We start from the raw sequence: 19,945 nt of genomic DNA, 5'->3' as shown, positions 1-19,945 counted from the left end.
CAAAAACAAGCCAGTGCAGTTGTAAGTGACTTCAGATAGAGCTTTTTTCAGGGATGAATGCAGAAGGAAGTGGAATTGAGGGAAGGTAAGTGGACATGGGAGGTGAAGGAAGAGATCAGAGATAGCCTTATCAGCGATTGAGACATGGAACTGGAGAGACCACAGGAGTTGATGAGGTCAAGGGGATGGCTGTGAAAATAGAGAGCAGAGTTTACATGGAGAGAGAGGTTTAGCGTGGCCAAGAGGTCAGTGAATTCAGAGATGAGAGGGCAAGAGAAGATTGAAATCACCCAGGTCGAGGAGTCACTCAATGCAAAGACTGAAGAGAGAAATTTTGGGTGGGGCTTAGCTGGCAGTAGAAAATAATTTTAAAGGAGAGGCATAAAGACTTACATTTATATAGTGCCTTTCTTGACCTCAGGCACCCCAAAGTGCTTTACAGCCAATGAAGTACTTTTGTAGTGGCAGCCAATTTGTGCACAGCAAGCTCCCACAAACAGCAGTGTGATAATGACCAGATAATCTGTTTTTGTGATGCTGATTGAAGAATAAATATTGGCCAGGTTACCAGGGATAACTCCCCTGCTCTTCTTCGAAATAGTGCTATTCGATCTTTTACGTCCACCTGAAAGGGAAAACGGGGCCTCGGTTTAACGTCGCATCCAAAAGACGGCACCTTTGATAGTGGAGCAGTCCCTTGGTACTGCACTGGAATGTCAGCCTAGATTTTTGTGTTCTCGTCTCTTGAGTGGGACTTGAACCCACAACCTTCTGACTCAGAGTCGAGAGTGCTACCAACTGAGCCATGGCTGACACGATAAAAGGAAAAGAGTGAAGTGCTGAAATGAGGAGAAGGTGCCAGAAGAGATGGGGTGGGGGGAAGCCAATGTGTGACTTGATGATAAGAGCCACATTGCCACCACAGCAGTTTGGCAAGGTAAGTGGTAGCATGTATCGCTTTGGTAAGGGGCTGTGTATCATCCACCTTGAGCCACTTTTCAGTCAAAGTCAGGATGTCAATAAGATCACACAATAAGATCCTCCATCTCTTGCCATCCCTCCAGACCAAGTCCACATTCATACCATGGGGAGAACAAGACTATTCAGCACATGAATATTTGTGTTTGACACAACTCAGTGCCGCCACTTCTTTAACCACAAAATATGCTTCCTTGAGTGGTGGAACAAGATTTTCCTCCTTTGACCCCCAAATTATCCGACCAAGACTAGCAGCCGGACTTTCTGGGAAAGCCCAATGATGAATCCCAAACTGTGATTCAAAATCAGGTCTCCTGCAGTAGCTGAGGTTAAAATGTTGGCATTGCATCTATTGGACTATCCCAAAGGAGAAAATGTTTAATATTTGTGCATGAATATTGTTTTTCAAAATAAGAGAAGAAACTTTTATGTGAAGTTTTTGATCATATTTTGAAAGTGTTTGAGATAATGCACATCTTTTGAAATGGGATATTTTTGTTGAGGTTTAATTCATTGGTTTGAATTTACACAAAGCTAATTTCAAATCAAGATTTTTAGTAGTTCAATAGAAAGACCTAAAGATTACTGTATTGTAAGGGATAAAGCTGGTATTACACCTAACTTTCGGCTGTTAGCTTGCAGTCAAAAGAATTGCACCTGAATAATTATAATAATTTGCATTTATATAATGCATTTAACATAGTAAAACATCCCGTGGCGTTTCACAGGAGCATTATCAAACAAAATTTGACACCGAGCCACTTGAGATATTTGGAAAGCTGACCAAAAGCTTGGTCAAAGAGGTAGGTTTTAAGGAGCATCTTAAAGGAGGAGATAGAGGTAAAGAGGCAAAGAAGTTTAGGGAGGGAATTCCAGAGCTTAGGGCCTAGGTAGCTGAAGGCACGGCTGTCAATGGTGAAATTATTAAAATCAGGGATGCGTAAGAGGCCAGAATTGGGAGAGCACTGTATGGCTGGAGGAGGATGAGAATTTTAAAATCAAGGCATTGTGGGACTGGGAGCTTAATGTAGGTCAGCAAGCACAGGGGTGATGATTGAACGATTCTTGGTGTGAGCTAGGATACTGGCAGCAGAGTTTTGAATGAGCTCAAGTTTACGGAGGGTGCAAGGTGAGAGGCCGGCCAGGAGAGCATTGAAATAGTCAAGTCCAGAACTAACAAATGCATGGATGACATTAACAAATTACAGCTGTAAGATACAGAGAAGCTATTTCCTCAAGTGGGGCAAGCAAGAACAAAGAAACATCAATTTAAAATTAGAACTTGGCTATTCAGGATCAAAATTAAGAGGCACTTTTTCACACAAAGAGTAGTTGGAATTTGGAGTTAGCCCTCTCAAAAGGCTGTGGCTGTTAAGGCAGTTGGAGCTTTCAAGACTGAAATCGGATCGATTTTTTTTAGGTAGGCTATCTGAGCATATGGAGCAAAGGCAGGTAAATGGAGTTGAGGTACAGATCAGTCTTTAAAGTAAGATGTACGTACCTGTTGGTGTGGATTTAAAAGAAATAACTGTTAATATACGATTAAACTGAGAGGAGATTTGATAGAGGTGTTCAAAATCATGAGGGGTCTCGACAGAGTAGATAGAGATAAACTGTTCCCATTGGTGGAAGGGTGGAGAACCAGACTTTGCTTTTTAAATAGCTTCATCTTGAACCTGGGTTTAAACACCATTGTTCAATTCTTTGCACCTAACAGGGTGAATTCAATTATTATAGTTTAACAAATACTTGAGTGAAAAGAGTTGTGGCCCTTTTAAACTAGCTCACACTTGTGCATGCATCCACAACACCAAACTATTCTTAAATTATTTCCAACTAATACCAAATTTAACAGATTTACACAATGAGTCCTCAAAATAGATTGTGGGAAGTACAAATAGCACAGTGGTGTCTTGATGAGGTTTAAAATTCAGGTGAGTTCTGTTCCAGATCTCACAATGGTGCTTAATTTTGAACACAGTGTAGGAAAAACACTTAGTTGCCCAGTACCGTCATTGGTCGCTCAGCACACAAATAAATGTTATAGCCAGTAGCTCTGATGAAACCATAGAAGTTTACAGCATAGAAGGAGGCATTCAGACCATTGTGCTTATACCAGCTCTTTACTAGAGCGATCCAAAACTAATCCCACTGCCCTCCTTTTTTTGCCATAGCCCTGTGCCTTCCTTGCTTCAAATATTTATTCAGTTTTCTCTTAAAAACTGAAACGGTAACTGCCTCAACCACTGCATGTGGGAAAGCATTCCATGCTCCAACAACCTTCTAGGTAAAAAAATCTCTCCCGACCTGCCCACTCACTCTCTTTGTGACAATTTTAAGTTGATGATTCCTCATCAATGACTTCTGAAATAGCTTTGCCTTATTAACTCTATCCAAACCCTTCATAATTTTCAAAACCTCTATTAAATCTCCTCTTGACCTTCTCTGCTCCAGTGGAAATAGTCCCAGAAACTCTGGTCTCCTCATGACTATCGTTTCCCTTCCCCAGCAACATCCTGGTGAATTTATGCTGTCTATGACTTTAATGTCCTTTCTATATTGGAAGACACAAACTGTACACAGTGACTGTGGAAGACTCAATGTTTTGTTTCGGACAGAAACAGTGGCGGTCCGAAGAGACTTGGGCCTAGAAATTCATTGTAGCCACTTTTGGGGCGTTAAAGTCGGGCGGCCGCTAAAGTTTGCGCCCGCCGCCAAATCGAGGCCACTTCTGCGATATTCATTAGCTTTGCCCTAAGAGTTTGCTCGAGCGCTAAAACTGGTGCTGGACGCCTCTCTTTAGGCGCTAAGCCAGAGGTGCTGAGCGAGAGCGCCCAGGTCGGGCGCAGCGCAGGTGCGGCCATCTCGTGATTGACAGCAGACACCCTGGCGCCGGCCAGCTCTTAAGGGGGAAGGGTCGACTTTGTCTGCTGCCACGCCCTGGATAGTGGAGCCCTCCAACTAGGCCTGAACACTGCTGCTGGACCCAAATAGCGCCTGAAGCCATGCAGAGGGCCCGTGAACGAGCGCAGCGCTTCTCAGAGCGTGATCTGAGTGTGCTGGTTGGTGGTGTGGAGAAGAGGCGCCATATTTTGTACCCGGACAATGGCAGGAAGTCGCCGGTCCGCGCCTACCGGAGAGCCTGGAGGCATGTCGCCAGCAAGGTGTCAGCCAACAGCGAGGTCCCCAGGACCAGTGTCCAATGCCGCAAAAAGTTTAATGACCTCACGCGGATTGTCAGGGGAGGGGAGCTCATGGGACCTGCGGCCTGCAGAAACGCGGGAGGGGGGTGCCAGCTCGGCGGCCTTCTCCCTAGAGGGGGGAAGGGTCGGAGGGGAGTCCAATTGCTGGGCCCAGCGGCCTCCAGCAACGCAGGAAGGGTCGGCCAGCTCGGCGGCCTTCTCCCCAGAGGGAGAGTCCGGCCTCCAGTCCGGAGATGGTCTTCGCCGAGGAGATGGAACGCCTCGAGGACTTGTCCGCGGACTCGGAGCGCCGGCACACGGAGCTCATGGGGGTAGTGGCACGGTTGCCTGAGGCCATCGAGTCCCTCTCTCGGAGTGTCACCGACGTCGGGGCCTCACAGGCCATCAGTTTGGTGGAATGCGGGGAAGAGCAGGCAGCGAGTCGGGCGGCATTCGGGGCAGATCAGGCAGCGAGTCGTGCGGCATTCGGGGCAGCTCAGGCAGCGAGTGGGCAGCTGATCAGTGGTGCCGTGCAGTCACTGGGTGCTCTGATGAGGTCACTGAACAGGTCAACACGGGCACTCACTGCTGCCACACTCGCTGTGTCAGCCAGGCATTGCCAGGGCACCCGGCGCGCTGCAGCAGCACAGCGGTCTGTCCCTCGGCAGATTGGTGCGCATGCTGCAGTGCTGGCCCGGGCGAGTGCCAGTGTCTCAGGCGACCAGCGAGCGCCTGCCATCCGCCAGCTTGCCCCCATTCCTCCAGCCGCCACTGCCACTCCCCCAGAGGAGCTGCTGCAGCGACTGATGCTGGCCAGCCACAGCTGCAGCATTCAACAGCCGCCCGCTCGACGGCCAGACCTCGACTAGGCCGACCCCCAAGGGCATCTACCGTCACGACATGTGCCCCTCTGGAGCCTGCCCCCAGCCTTGCAGCAGCCAATGGCCTTACTTTGAGGAGGAGCAGCAGGGCGGGCAGGGGCCACACAAAGATGGCCAAGGCATCGCCCTAGCGGGCCAAAAAGTCGAATGTGTGGCCAGTTGTGTTTATTTTTTGAGGCCGAGAATTGGATGTTTGTTTTTTGAAGGCCGAGGATGTGATGTTTGTATTTTACGAAGTCCGAGGATGACGGCCATTTTAGTTGCACTGTTTTGTTAATCCTCTCCAGGTTGTGGGAGCGAGTAATGTGTTTGAGTGTTTTTTGGGGGTTTCGTCTGTTTTTGGTTTTCATGTGGGAAGGGCCCTGAGTTTGTACAATAAAGCATTTTATTTATTAACATTGTCCATGTTTGATCTTTGAAGTGTTTGTTGCCTTAACCGCCTGCGGGCTTGCGGAGCGGCTGCAATCATGTTCTTTCATTGGCACAAGCCATTCCCTGACAGGGGGCCTAGAAGTGACGTTCAATAAGCCGCCGACGGGCGGCCCTTGGACCTTGTGCCTCCCTCCTGGGCTGGTACTCCTCGTCCTCCTCCTCCTCATGCTCCTCCTGCTCCTCCTCCTGAGGTGGGGGTCCAACGTGAGGTGGCAGTGCCTGAGTCCTGCGGATAGCCAGGTTGTGCAGCATGCAGCAAACGACGACGAATTGGGAGACTCGGTCCTGCGAATACTGGAGGGCTCACCCGGAGCGATCGAGACAGCGTAACCGTTGCTTGAGGACGCCGATTGTTTGTTCTATGATGTTCCTAGTCGCTTGATGGCTCTCGTTGTATGCCTCTTCAGCAGGGGTCGTGGGCGCGCGGAGCGGGGTCATGAGCCAGGTACACAAAGGATAGCCTTTGTCCCCGATAAGCCATCCTCTTGGGGGAGGCTGTGCCTGGAACATGTCAGCCACAGTTGTCTGTCGCAGGATAAAGGCATCGTGGCTGCTGCCTGGAAAGCGGGCACCAGCTGTACCTTGAGGGAATGGTAGCCCTTCCGGTTGCGGTAATCCTCGGCATGCTCCAGAGGTGCCCGCAAAGCCACATGCGTGCAGTCAATGGCGCCCTGCACCATGGGGAAGCCCACTATTCTTGCAAATCCCACTGCACGCTGCTGCTGCTTGTCCAGGGTCATGGGGAAGGAGATGAATTGATGTCTCCTTCTGAAAAGGGCTTCGGTCACCTGGCGGATGCAGCAATGCACGGCGAACTGGGAGATGTTAGCGATGTCCCCAGCAGCGGATTGGAAGGAGCCGGTGGCATAGAAGTTGAGAGCCACCGTCACCTTCACTGCCACCGACAGAGACGTCCTGCGCATCAGCTGTGGCTGCAGATCTCTCTGAAGCAGCTGGCAGATGTCTGCAACCACCTCCCTTCTGAATCGCAGCCTCCTTACACACATCGCGGCAGACATGGTCAGATAGGAGGACTGCTGGCGGTATACCCTGGGTGGGTAAGGCCTCAGTTGGCGACGCCTGTTGCCCCCTCTGCGTCTAGCCAGGGCTGCCACTCTCTCACGGCGTCTGTAAGCCCTTCTGGCATAAGGCTGAAAGTCAGCGTTGGCACCCAATGCAGCCCCCATTATATGCTGGCAAACAATGAGCTCTCAATGAAGGCAAAGATAATTGCTAAGCTCTGGCCTGAGCCAAAAATACCTGTCCTAGTGTTGGTCCAAACCAGTAAGCTCTCCTCCTTGGTCTCTCTCAAAAAAACCGTTGCACAAGAGTGAATGCTGCAAAATGGCTGGCCTTTATAGTGCAGGGTAAGTGCCCTTTAATTAGCGCTCCCCGCGGCCCGCCTCGGCTGTGTACCGTTCCACTTCACAGTCGCTTGGGCCGCCCGGCGCACAATGGGCCGGCGCGAGTGAAGTTCCGGTTCGGGGCGCACAAAGGGCGTTGCACTAGTAAATGACGTCATGATCTGCGCGCGCAGCAGGGCGCGCGCTAAGACTTTGCGCCGGCGCTAAATGTGTACTGAAGTTGGGGCGAGGCGCAGATCGCGCTGCGCCCGGGCGCTAAGCGCCTAGCGCTCGAGATCTACTCCTCCTAAGGCGCTAACGGCTGGCGCGCCCAACTGAATTTCTAGGCCTTGGGGTCCACGTACATAGATCATTAAAATGTCATGGACAGGTTCAGAAAATAACCGAAAAGGCTAACGGAATTTTGGACTTCATATCTAGAGGACTAGAATACAAGGGGGTAGAAGTTAAGGTACAGCTATAGAAAACTCTAGTTAGACACACCTGGGGTACTGAGTTCAATTCTGGGCACCACACCTTAGGAAGGATATATTGACCTTGGAGGGAATGCAGCGTAGATTTACCAGAACGATACCTGGATTCCAAGGGTTATATTAGAAGGAGACATTACACAAGCTAGGAATAAAAACAGAAAATGCTGGAAATACTCAACAGGTAAGGCAGCATCTGTGGAGAGAGAAATCGTCCATAGATGCTGCCCGACCTGCTGAGTGTTTCCAGCATTTTCTGTTCTAATTTAAGATTTACAGCATCTGCAGTTTTTTTGCTTTTGTACACAAACTAGGGTTGTATTCTCTGAAATTTAGAAGGTTAAGGGGTGATTTTATTGAAGTTTTCAAGATATTAAGGGGAACTGATATAGATAGAGAGAAACTATTTCAACTGGTGACAGCCTACAAATTAGAGCCAGATCTTTCAGGAGTGAAGTTAGGAACTTCTACACGCAACAGATAGTAGAAGTTTAGAATTCTCTTCCGCAAAAGGCAGTTGATGCTAGGTCAATTGTTAATTTTAAAACTGATGTTGATAGATTTTTGTTAACCAAAGGTATTAAGCGATATGGGGCAAAGATGGGTTCGGCCTCAACTGGAGTATTGTGTTCAATTCTGGGTGCTGCACTTTAGGAAGGATATGAAAGCCTTAGAGAGGGTGCAGAAAAGATTTACAAGAATTATTCCAGGGATGAGTGACTTCAGTTAAATGGATCAATTAGAGAAGCTGGGGTTGTTCTCCTTAGAGCAGAGAAAGGTGAGAGGAGATTTGATAGAGGTATTCAAAATCATGAGGGGTCTAGACAGAGTAGATGGAGATAAACTCAGATAATGAAGCAGTCCATGCCCACATGCAACAAGACCTGGATGACGTTCAGGCTTGGGCTGATAAGTGGCAGGTAACATTCGCGCCACAGAAGTGCCAAGCAATGACTATCTCCAACAAGCGAGAGTCTAACCACCGCCCCTTGACATTCAACGGCATTACCATCGCCGAATCCCCCACCATCAACATCCTGGGGGTCAGCATTGACCAGAAACTTAACTGGATCAGCCACATAAATACTCTGGCAACAAGAGCAGGTCAGAGGCTAGGTATTCTGCAGCGAGTGTCTCGCCTCCTGACTCCACAAAGCCTTTCCACCATCTACAAGGCACAAGGAAGGAGTGTGATTGAATCACTTGCCTGGATGAGTGCAGCTCCAACAACACTCAGGAATCTTGACACCATCCAGGACAAAGCAGCCCGTTTGATTGGCACCCCATCCACCACCTTAAACATTCACTCCCTCCACCGCCAGCGAACCATGGCTGCAATGTGTACCATCTACAAGATGCACTGCAGCAACTCGCCAAGGCTTCTTCGGCAGTACCTCCCAAACCCGCGGCCTCTTCCACCTAGAAGAACAAGGGCAGCAGGCGCATGGTAACGCCACCACCTCCAAGTTCCCCTCCAAGTCATACACCATCCTGACTTGGAAGTATATCGCCAATCTTTCATCGTCGCTGGGTCAAAATCCTGGAACCCCCTCCCTAACAGCACTGTGGGAGTACCTTCGCCACACGGACTGCAGCGGTTCAAGAAGGCGGCTCACCATCACCTTCTCGAGGGCAATTAGGGATGGGCAATAAATGCTGGCCTTGCCAGCAATGCCCACATCCCATAAACAAATTTAAAAAAACTGTTCCCATTGACGGAAGGGTCGAGAACCAGAGGGCACAGATTTAAGGTGATTGGCAGAAGAACCAAAGGCGGCATGAGGAAAAACTTTTTTATGGAACGAGTGGCTAGGATCTGGAATGCATTGCCTGAGAGGGTGATGGAGGCAGATTCAATTGTGGCTTTCAAAAAGGAATTGGATAAGTACCTGAAGGAAAAAAATTTGCAGGGCTATGGGGAAAGGGCAGAGGAGTGGTACTAGCTGAATTGTTCTTGCAGAGAGCCAGCATGAGCTCGACAGGCCGAATGGCCTCCTTCTGTGCTATAACCATTCTATTATATGGAGTTAGGTCGCAGATCAGCCATGATCTCATTGAATGGTGGAGCAGACTCGAGGGGCTAAATGGCCTACTCCTGTGTTCCTATTTATCGTCACTTCATTGCTCTATTTCGAAAGCCTAAGTTTCTATTGGCCTTTTTATGGCTTTATCTACCTGCACTTGCAGTTTCAGGGAATTATGTATTTGGTCCCTTAGGTCTATTTATCCATCAATACCCTTCAGTATCTTTCCACTGAATGTCTATTGCCATTTTTTATTTTTCCTCCCAAAATGAATGACTTCTTCACACTTATCCACATTAAATTTCATCTGCTACTAGTCTGCCTTTTTTTATCCAATTGTTCGCTTCAAAAAGAAATGTCAAAAATGACTTCCCCTTAATAAATCTGTGCTGACTATACTTGTTTAGCCTATACATTTTTAAAAGCTCACTAATTGTACATCAAAGCCTGGAGCACCTGCCAGCTTGTAGTTAATTATATTAAAATTCAAGATAATGATCAAAGGGCTCAAATTAGAATTCATTGCTGTACTGGCTGTTTCAATGCTCTGCTTTTATTGAATCAGCTTTGTCAGTACTGGACTAGATCAGAAGATGGAATATTTATAATATTGATTTAATCTCAATGGACAGACTACATCACAGAGGTCTTAGACTGAGCAGGTGGACCTCATGTTAGCCAATTATGAAGTAGTATTGATGAAAACTATGAAGAAGTTTAAAGTATAAAGCATTCCCAGCCTCTTGGTTGAAGGCATTATGGGAAGAAAGCTAAAAAGTTGGAATACAAACACTAGTGGAGTAGATTTTACAGTCAGCTACACCCAATTAATAAGCGTAACTGATCAGAAAGAAAAATGGTGGAGGACTTCCACAGATTTCAACTCATTTGCCATCTCATCCAGTTTTACAGTCTAGTTTTGTACTGGCAGCGAAGCACTTTCCAGTTTGTAATTAATTATAGTAAAATCAACCCACTGACGTAATTTCCATGTCCTTGCAACTTTCTGACATTTTCACCAGTATAGCACCCACCCATAGAAAATGGCATTCCAGGGTTGCTATGGTATATTATCTACAGAAGTACATTTTTGAGGCTTTTTCTGAACTTTTTTTTCTGTTTCCACTTAGTTAATCAGGAAGCTATGTGCTAGAATGTTCGGGCACTACATTTTTTGGGTATATCCCAAGATATTGGTATAGTGGGTCTTCTAATGGGGATCCCCCCTTTACATCTGGTTTTGGAAGATTAAGAGGAGCAATGGAGGGATGCCAGGCAGGGCAGACTGCACCCAGCTGCCAAAACCCTTCCACCCATAATCACAGGCAGAGAGGCACCTATTGGTAATGATCTTCCAGAACTGCTTACAGAGACTCCAGGTCAGCAGAGAACCAAATGCCTTTTGCTGCAAGGACACCTATGGATAATATACTCTTGAGGCTGGCATTGCCAGTGGTGGTAATGGTCATCTGCGCACTCGTGTGCTTTTCTGAGCTCACCCATGCGATATGGGTGGCAATAATCCACTGTCTCATTGGAGGCTCAGTTAGAAAATTACTCCCAACTCGTAATTTTTAGAAAAATGCTGATCATGTTCCTGAAAAGCAAGGAATGATATAACACTGGAAAATTTCATAGCATTTCAGAAACATTACTTTTTATTTAAGAAGCTTAATACTTCAAATCCTATCTGATGTCTTTTAGGGTTCAGGATCACGGGTTGAACAAAATGCTGCTAGTGTGATGAGCTGCAGTAGTTCCTACTCAGTTCCTCGAAGACTGACAAGTCACCTGGGTACCAAGGTAACCGAAGATTCCAGACTACAGGTCGCTACACTGCATTTTTTCTAATACGTCAATTTTAACAATGCTTTGGCTGCTTTACCAGTATGTTTTGCTATTTTCATTAACAAATGCATGTTGTACTCCTTACTGTGTCCTTTTGAAAATATTTACAAAATGGTGCTTTATGTAATAATTGGCATGCATTGCAGCTGTACTCTACATATGGAGGGAAGGCGTAAAAGATCATAGTAAGGATTATATTTGAATCAAGCTTAGTGTCAAAAAGAATTCTAGCAGAAATGAACAGAACCCAAATTAACTCATCTAGCAATAGAATCATTAGTTCAATATATATTGGTATTCAAATAACTTTTATATTGTAAACAGCAAAATTACAGAACAATATTTTACACAAAAAGGGAAGAAATGACCTGATTTCTAACAACTGGAATTCTGGCATTAATCTGAATGTTATTAATTCCAGCAATATTTTGTCATGTTGCTTCTAATTCCACCTGCAGAAGTAATATTGCTTGCTTTGCTATAACTATTTGCTGGCTGTTATTACTTGAAGTTGTTTCCTTAAAGATTTAAATTTCTACGGGTCTTTTTAAAAACAGTTGTATACTACTGTATTCAGTGACACCTTTGGTCAAGAAGTCAGCATAGTACCAGTAAACAGGATTAAACAACTGAACTGTAATGATATTGTGCAGATAATGCTTACCTGTTATGTATGCTTCTCAAATTATTGGAACGTGCATTACTACAAAAGTGAGTAAACTAAAGGGACCCAGTAGCATGTTGGCTTCCCAATTAGGGATGTTGAAAATCACGATTGCTGTTGAAACTCAATGGCCCAGATATTCCGATCCCTACGGGTAGGTACGCGCTGTGTACCCACCCGTAGGGACATCGGAAATGCTGGTTTCAGGCATGCACAGCGCAAGACAGATCGGATGCCTGCCCTGGAGAAGGGCTTCTGCGGGCGGATAGTTCCGCTTTCTGGAGACCCTCCGCCCGCAGAAAACCCTTAGAATTCTTATGCCTGGTAAAAGCAGGCGTAAGGCCTGCTTTTACCAGGATAAGAGTTGAAAAGGTAAGTTTATTTTTAGCCCTGTAAAAAACTTTAATTATTTTTTTCAAAAAATTTAGTTTTTGTTTAAAATATTTAATTTATTGTAATTTCAACTAATTTTAAAAGGTCATTTAAAAAAAATGTATTTAAAGTTTTACTATTTTTTTCATTGATCTCCATTCATATATTTGACAGGTCTATCTGTCAAATGTATGTAGGGAGATTCCCTTCTTTGATTGGCTCCCCATGGCCCACATGATCCCAGGGACACTTTTCGAAACGCATGCGCCCCTGGGATACATAGGCCCTGCGCACTTGGAGTTGGAGAGGCCCAGCATCGGAACTATACACACCTCGGGAGCCCTCAGGTAAGTGCATAGATTTTTTCCAGATTGGAGGCTTCTGCACACAAGAAGCCTCCAATCGGAAAATACGGCCCAATATCTCTCAGTTAGCAAGAGCATAGACGAGATATTTTGTGGTAATACCCCTCCAAGTAGAAGTAGGACTGGTGGACCCTATCCTGTTGAACCTGCTGCCTATTGTAAATGGCACAGTTTGAGATTTGTGGCTCAAATTCTCAATGCTGGCTAAAAGGGAGACTTACTGGCTGTGAGAAGTGAAATGGAATTAGCAAACAATGAGGCTGAGATTCCTTGGGGGGTTCTTCTAGTCTCCTGCCTCAAAAATTCTGTTTCATTGGTGGGGGTGAATTTTTCCACCATCCACCGCCCAGCCACTTACTCTGCACTATGTGGCTTTTACTAGTGGGGGAAACCCCAGATGTGCGGCAAAAACCTACTTTTTGTGGCCTCGCCCCTTGACCATGTAAACCTTAGTAGGGTTAGTGGTGGCGGGCACATATCAGCAGTATATTTCATTTTAAAGTCCAATGCACTATCATTAAAGTTTATATAAACCATTTACTGGACTTTTGAAAAGAACTCTCATCAGCTTTGATAATTAAATAAAATTTGAGTGCAGATGGTACTTTGAAAATGTTTTCACAAGTATACCCAGTCATACTGAATTAGAAATAGAAATTCTGAACATTATCCATATGTGGAACTATTCTGGAATCAAAATGCTGTGCAAAATAAGAAAGATTCCAGCTCACCTTAAGCTGTTGGTTCTAATCTTAACTGAAATCCAATTTGCATTAAATAAGTATCTGCTCTACATAAATAATAAATAATCAGAGTAAATAATTACTAATGAATTTCAAATCAAACTAATCCGTCAGCTAATTAATACTAGACCTCAAGTGATTTTACTAGTTCTAGGTATAAATTACTGCTAATTGATAAATAAATAAAGATTAGAGATGACAGCACAGGCAATGCAATGTGTTGGGACTTGCGATATGTGGGAGCTTGTGGACAGCGAGACTGTCCCGGATTTCCACATCTGCAGGAAATGGCTCTGCCTCGAGCTCAGAGTTGTTGAACTGAAATGCGAGTTAGAGACACTCCGACACATCAGTGAGAGTTTTCTCCAGAGTGCAGTCACATCTCAGAGTAAAGCGCACGTGCAAGAAGGGGAGAATGTGACTCAATCAGCAGGGTACGGGGAACCAAGTGGAGATAGAGAAGGAGGTGCTGCAGACACTGGTCCTATCCAACAGGTACAATATACTTGCTACCTGTGAGGATAAGGTTGCTGCAGGTAGGTTGGCCAGAATGTTAACCATGGCACTGTGAAGCAGGAGGCAGTCCAAGGGGGAAAGGAACAGATAGAAAGGTTGTAGTCATAGGGGATTCGATAATTTGGAGAGTATAGAGTCCTGTACAGTTGCAACCGAAAGTCCAGGAGGGTGTGTTGCCTACCTGTTGCAAGGGTAAAGAATATCTCTGAGCAACTAGAGAGGAACTTGGAAAGGGAGGGGGAAGATCCAGTTGTCATAGTCCATGTTGGGACCAATGACATAAGGAAGAAAAGGGTGGAGGTACTTCTAACAGAATATCAAAAGTTAAGAACTAAATTAAAACAGGACATAATGGGTGATAATCCCAGGATGACTACCTGAGCCACGTACTAATTGGCATAGAGATAGGCAGATCAGGAAGGTGAATGTGTGGCTGAAAGACTGGTGTGGGAAGAAGGGATTCCATTTCATGGGACACTGGCACCAGTACTGAGCCAGGAAGGAGCTATATGGCTGGGATGGGCTTCACCAGTGTCCCAGCAGAAAGGGTAAATAGGGCTGTGGATAGGATTTTAAACTAGTAAGATGGCGGGGAGGGATCTAGTGAAAATAACGTAAACCTGAAGATAAAAGAAATAGGAGATGAAAGTAAAGGTCAGACCAAGGTAAAGAATAAGGGTATCATAAACGATCAGGGAACAGATAGTTATAGAACATAAGTAAAATAACTGTTAAAAATAAAGTGAGTGAAACAATTAATAAAAACAAAATAAATTGCCTGTACAGCAATGTATACAGCAGCCGAAACAAAACGGTAGAACTGGAGACAATGGCCCAGAAATTCGGGTCGAGGGCTTCCCGCGGGTGTAAGCCCCCGACCTGCACTTACCTTGCGCACCGGCCGTTGAGCTGTGGGCCCACGTGGGATTCCGATCCTGGGCCTGCTCCAACTGCCGGCACGCAGTGCTTGCGTATCCCAGGGGCGCAGTTAATTCGATGCGTCCCCTGGGATCACGTGGGCCATGGGGAGCCAATCGGAGCAGGGAATGCTTCATTCATAAGTTTGACAGGAAGGGCTGTCAAACTTATAAATACTACAAGCCCCAAAACATCACTAAATCTTCAAATAATTTTTTTTAAAACATCACATTTTTTAAATAAACTAAATTACATGAAATAACTATTTTAAACAATAATTTAAATTTTTGAAAAAAATAATTTTATTTTCTAACGGGGCTAAAAATAAACTTATCTATCTTTAAAGTATTTAAAAATAATAAACCTGTGGAAAAAATGTTTTAATTTTAATTAATTCACCACTTACCTTGTAAAAAGCAGGCCTTGCGACTGCTTTTTATGTGTAACTTCTGGAGATTTACCCTCCCGGGAAAACCTGCAAAAAAAACGTAAGTTCGATGCGCACGCGCAGCCTCTCCTGCGCATGCGTTCAAACTCTGAACCCCTTCTTTCAGGGGAACGGAAGTGCCGGTTTCCCGTGCATGCGCAGTGCATGCAAGAAACCGGCACTTCCCATTGGGCTTACGGGTGAGTACCCCATGCGTACTCACCCGTGGAGACCCGAATTTCTGGGCCATCAATTCATAGCGAGGAGCCAGACGTAGTAGGAGTAACTGAAACTTGGCTTAATAAAGAACAGGACTGGCAGTTAATATTGCAGGATATAACATATTTAGAAAGGATAGGGAAGGAAGAAGGTGAGTGGGGTTGCTGTACTAATTAGAGATAACAATGATGGTAGTAAAAAGGGATATAACTAACATTAAGATAGAAGTAAAATCCATATGGATTGAGACAAAGGATAAGAAGGAATCAATCACATTAATAGGGGTATTCTACAGACCACTTAATTGTGGAAGGGAAGTGAGTAAAGAAATATGCAGGCAAATCTATGAAATGAGTATGAGACATAGATTAATAATCATGGGCGATTTCAACTATCCCCAAATAAACTGGCAAGAGGAGGTTAGGGAAAAGGGAATGGAGTTTTTACAGTGTGTTCAGGGCTCCTTTCTTACCCAGTACATATGCCCAACAAGAGAAGAATCACTACTGGATCTAGTAATGGGAAATAAACCAGAGCAGATCAGAAGTAAGTGTAGGGGAACAGCTAGGCACTAGCAGTCATAACATGATCAGGTTTAATAAAATGATTGAGAAAGACATAAGTAAGACAAAGACCAAATGAATAGATTGGAAAAGAGCTCATTTTGAGGGAATGAGAATATAACTAGGGAAGGTAAACTGGAAAAAAATTGACAGGCAAAGAGGTAAAACAGCAGTGGGAACTATTTGAAACGGTGATCAGTGGAGTTCAGGAGAAACACCAAGAGATAAAAGTAAAATTAAAACTAAAGAAAAAGACAATAAGTACATAGACAATAAAGGAGAGGATGACAAAAGGGGATACAAAGAGGTTAGGAAAGAAGTTTTAAAAAAAATTGGAAAGCAAAAAGGAACTAGGAAATTAAATTATTGAAGAACATAAAAAGAAACAGTAAAGCATTCTACAGATACATAAATAACAAAAGAAAAGTTAGGATAGAAATAGGGCCACTAAAGGATGCACCAGATAAACTCACAGGTAATGACAACAAAATGGCAGAAATATTGAATAGTTACTTTGTCTCAGTATTTACCAGGGAAACTAACAGGGTGGGCATGACATTCGAAGAAGAGATCAAAGACTTTTAAGATAGAAAGTGGGGTGATAATTGATAAACTAATCAAACCTAGAGAGGATAAAACTCTTGGTCCGGATGGATTGCATCCGTGCATATTAAAAGAAACTAGGGAAGAGATAACAGAGGCACTATTACATATATAACAATTCATTAGAAAAGGGAATAGTGCCAGACACTGGCAGACAGCTAATGTTGTTCCATCTCTCTTTTTAAATATAAGGAATAAGTCCAGGAAACTATAGACCAGTTAGCTTAACGTCAGTGGTAGGAAAGATTAATTGAATCTTGACTCAAAGATGTAATAGAAAAACATCTAGAAACTGAAAATATAATAGAGTAGTCAGCATGGATTTCAAAAGGGAAGGGATATGGAGATCGGGCAGGAAAGTGGAGTTGATGTCGATGATCAGCCATAATCTTATTGAATGGTGGAGCAGGCTCAAGGGGCCGTATGGCCTACTCCTGCTCTTATTTCTTATGTTCTTATGTCATGCTTGATCAACCTTATTGCATTCTTTGAAGAAGTAACAGACAGAGTAGACAAGGGTAGATGTAATAAAATTGGACTTTCAAAAGGCCATTGATACGGTACCACATAGTAAACTCATAACTAAGGTCAGACCATGTGGATTCAGGGAACAATTAGCAGAATGGATAGCAAGCTGACTACAAAACAGTAAACTGAGAGATAGGGTTAAGGGTAACTGCTCGGACTGGCAAAAGGTGGGAAGTGGTATTTCACAGGGATCGGTGCTGGGACCACTGTTGTTCACTACTTACATAGATGATTTGGATTCAGGAATCAGAAGTACAAATTCAAAATTTGCAGACACCAAATTGGGAGGTGTAGTTAATACAAAGGAAGAATGCGACAAAATATAGGAGAACACTAATAAACTTGCAGAATGGGTATGTAATTGGCAAATGAAATTCAGTATAGATAAGTGTGACATTTTGGTAGGAAGATTAAGGAGGCCACATACTGCTTGGATAATAGGAATCTGAATGAGGTAGAAGAGCTAAGGTATCTATGAGTACAGATACACGAATAGCTAAAAGTAGTGATGCAGGTTAATAAGACCATTTTAAAAAGAAAAGCAAACCAAGAACTGGGGTTCATTTCTAGAGGGATAGAATTGAAGAGCAGGGAATTTATGTTAAACTTGAATTGAACATTGGTTAGACCACACTTGAGTATGATGCACAGTTCTGGTCTCCATATAGAGGCACTGGAGAAGGTGCAAAAAAGATTTACTAGAATGATACCAGAACTGAGAGGGTGACTTATCAGGACAGGCTGGGGCTCTTTTCTCTAGAAAAGATAAGGCTGAAGGGTGAGCTGTAGGAGGGCTTTAAGATAATGAAAGGGTTTGATTGGGTAGGCGCAGAGAAAATGGGCCGTATTTTGCGACCCCCTACAGGTGCATACGAGGTACGCACGCGCCCTTAACAGCTACGCAATTTCCAGGTTTAGGCATGCAAAGCGCATGCACGAAAACCCAGTACAGGAAACTCTCGTTTAAACGGCACCTAAATATCCGGAATTCTCTATTAACCGGCAAAATTCAAACTCCGAAAACAACACCTCAATAACCGGAAATGTTGCCGAGTCCGAGTCTCCTGCGGTGGCCGAGTTAGTCAGTAGGGACAGTTCTCCAAACTGCCACTACTCGGCTTTTTGGCGCTGTCGGAAGTCCGAACACCTCAATAACGGGAATCTGACTCTCCCGCGCTGCCGGGAGTACCCAATTACTGTATACTGCACATTTCTTGATTTTTTTTATGTTTGTTTGTTAAAAATAGCCTCGGTAGATAACCCGCTCCGTCATCCAAAATTTGTAATCAACCGGTACCATCCTGGTCCCGTCGGTGCTGGATACCAAAGTAAGAAGTCACACAACCCCAGGTTATAGTCCAACAGTTTTATTTGAAATCACAAGCTTTCGGAGCGCTGCTCCTTCGTCAGGTGAAGTGGAGAGATGCATAAAGACACAGCTTATATCGTCAGAGAATAATGCCAGATGATTACAGGTAATCTTTCTAACTGCCATTTATCACACCTCGACAGAGAGATAATCACAGCAATCAAAGGTGTGAATGGTGTCGAAACACGTCAGTCAGGAAAACATTACAACAAAGAACGGCACCTAAATATCCGGAATTCTCTATTAACCGGCAAAATTCATTCTCCGAAAACAACACCTCAATAACCGGAAATGTTGCCGAGTCCGAGTCCCCCGTTCTTTGATGTAATGTTTTCCTGACTGACCTGTTTCGACACCATTCACACCTTTGATTGCTGTGATTATCTCTCTGCCTAGGTGTGATAAATGGCAGTTAGAAAGATTACCTGTAATCATCTGGCATTATTCTCTGACTATATAAGCTGTGTCTTTATGCATCTCTCCACTTCACCTGACGAAGGAGCAGCGCTCCGAAAGCTTGTGATTTCAAATAAAACTGTTGGACTGTAACCTGGTGTTGTGTGACTTCTTACATTTGTCCACCCCAGTCCAACACCGGCCTCTCCACACCATGGATACCAAAGAGTTTCCTGTACTTGCGATCTGTCAAGAAATCTCTTGACAGATGATCCGCATCCCTGGGAAAAGGGCCTCCGCGGGCGGAGAGTTGTGTTATTTGCCCAACTTCCGCCTGCTGAATGCCCGTGAAATTCTTACGCCTGGTTAGGGTTAGATGAAGTAGGCTGGGAGGAGGCTCATGTGGAGCATAAACACCAACATAGACCATTTGGGCCGAATGGCCTGAATCTGTGCTGTACACTCGATGTAACGCGATGAAATGTTAGCTTTATTAGCTATTGCTAACTGGCAATTTACTGGACAGACCAGAATATCACTACCCAACTTCATGAAATCTGATTTTACTCATCCATTATTCTGAACTCCAGAGAGTCTAAGCAGAGTTAATAAAGCTGTTGTAGTTTATAATATTTATTAAATTAACCAGAAAAAAGCTAGTGGCAGAAAGTCAATTGATTGATTCCAGTTTAAGTGGATTTGGACCTTCTGATATTGTCTAATTGAAATATTATTCTAACACTGGAGTGTGAATATAGGGCTAAATGTAACACCATTGGCCAAACACAGTTGAAGTATAATCCCATCCAACCTCTGCTTAGCGAGATGGTGGTAAGTCAAGAGAAATGTCTACTGCCACAGTAAATTACAGGAAACTTTCGATTAACCGGCCCCTAAATAACAGGAACGCTCTATCCACCGGCAAAATTCAGGAGTCGGTTCAGGTAACTTTTTTTACTTTTATTACTTTTTTTACTCCATTTGTTGCTGTGCAAGGGTGTAGCTGAAGCTGTTGCTAAGCTACAGAGACGCTTGCAACTTGTGCCGATTGTTTTGAAGCACGGGGTTTGTTGCTTTATACGG

The 19,945-nt window shown here is 44.5% G+C and overlaps 1 protein-coding gene across 11 annotated transcripts in view; it reads left to right on the top strand.

Moving 5' to 3' along the window:
• The window catches only part of apc (APC regulator of WNT signaling pathway), a 395,143-nt gene that overhangs the window by 338,202 nt on the left and 36,996 nt on the right, over nt 1–19,945 (top strand). For 9 of the 11 annotated variants that reach the window (XM_085987193.1, XM_085987163.1, XM_085987171.1 and 6 more), the window contains one exon: nt 11,036–11,158. In XM_085987193.1, the coding sequence (XP_085843319.1) occupies nt 11,036–11,158 (123 nt within the window). The remainder of the gene's footprint in view (nt 1–11,035; nt 11,159–19,945) is intronic. The other 2 variants (XM_085987196.1, XM_085987189.1) reach the window with 1 other exon arrangement.

Source organism: Somniosus microcephalus, chromosome 1 (assembly GCF_052327205.1).
Source record: "Somniosus microcephalus isolate GS21.2 chromosome 1, FLI_Smic_1.0, whole genome shotgun sequence".
NCBI classification, from domain to species: domain Eukaryota; kingdom Metazoa; phylum Chordata; class Chondrichthyes; order Squaliformes; family Somniosidae; genus Somniosus; species Somniosus microcephalus.
Note: the sequence above shows the minus strand (reverse complement) of the source record. Positions and strands in the feature narration are given on the sequence as shown.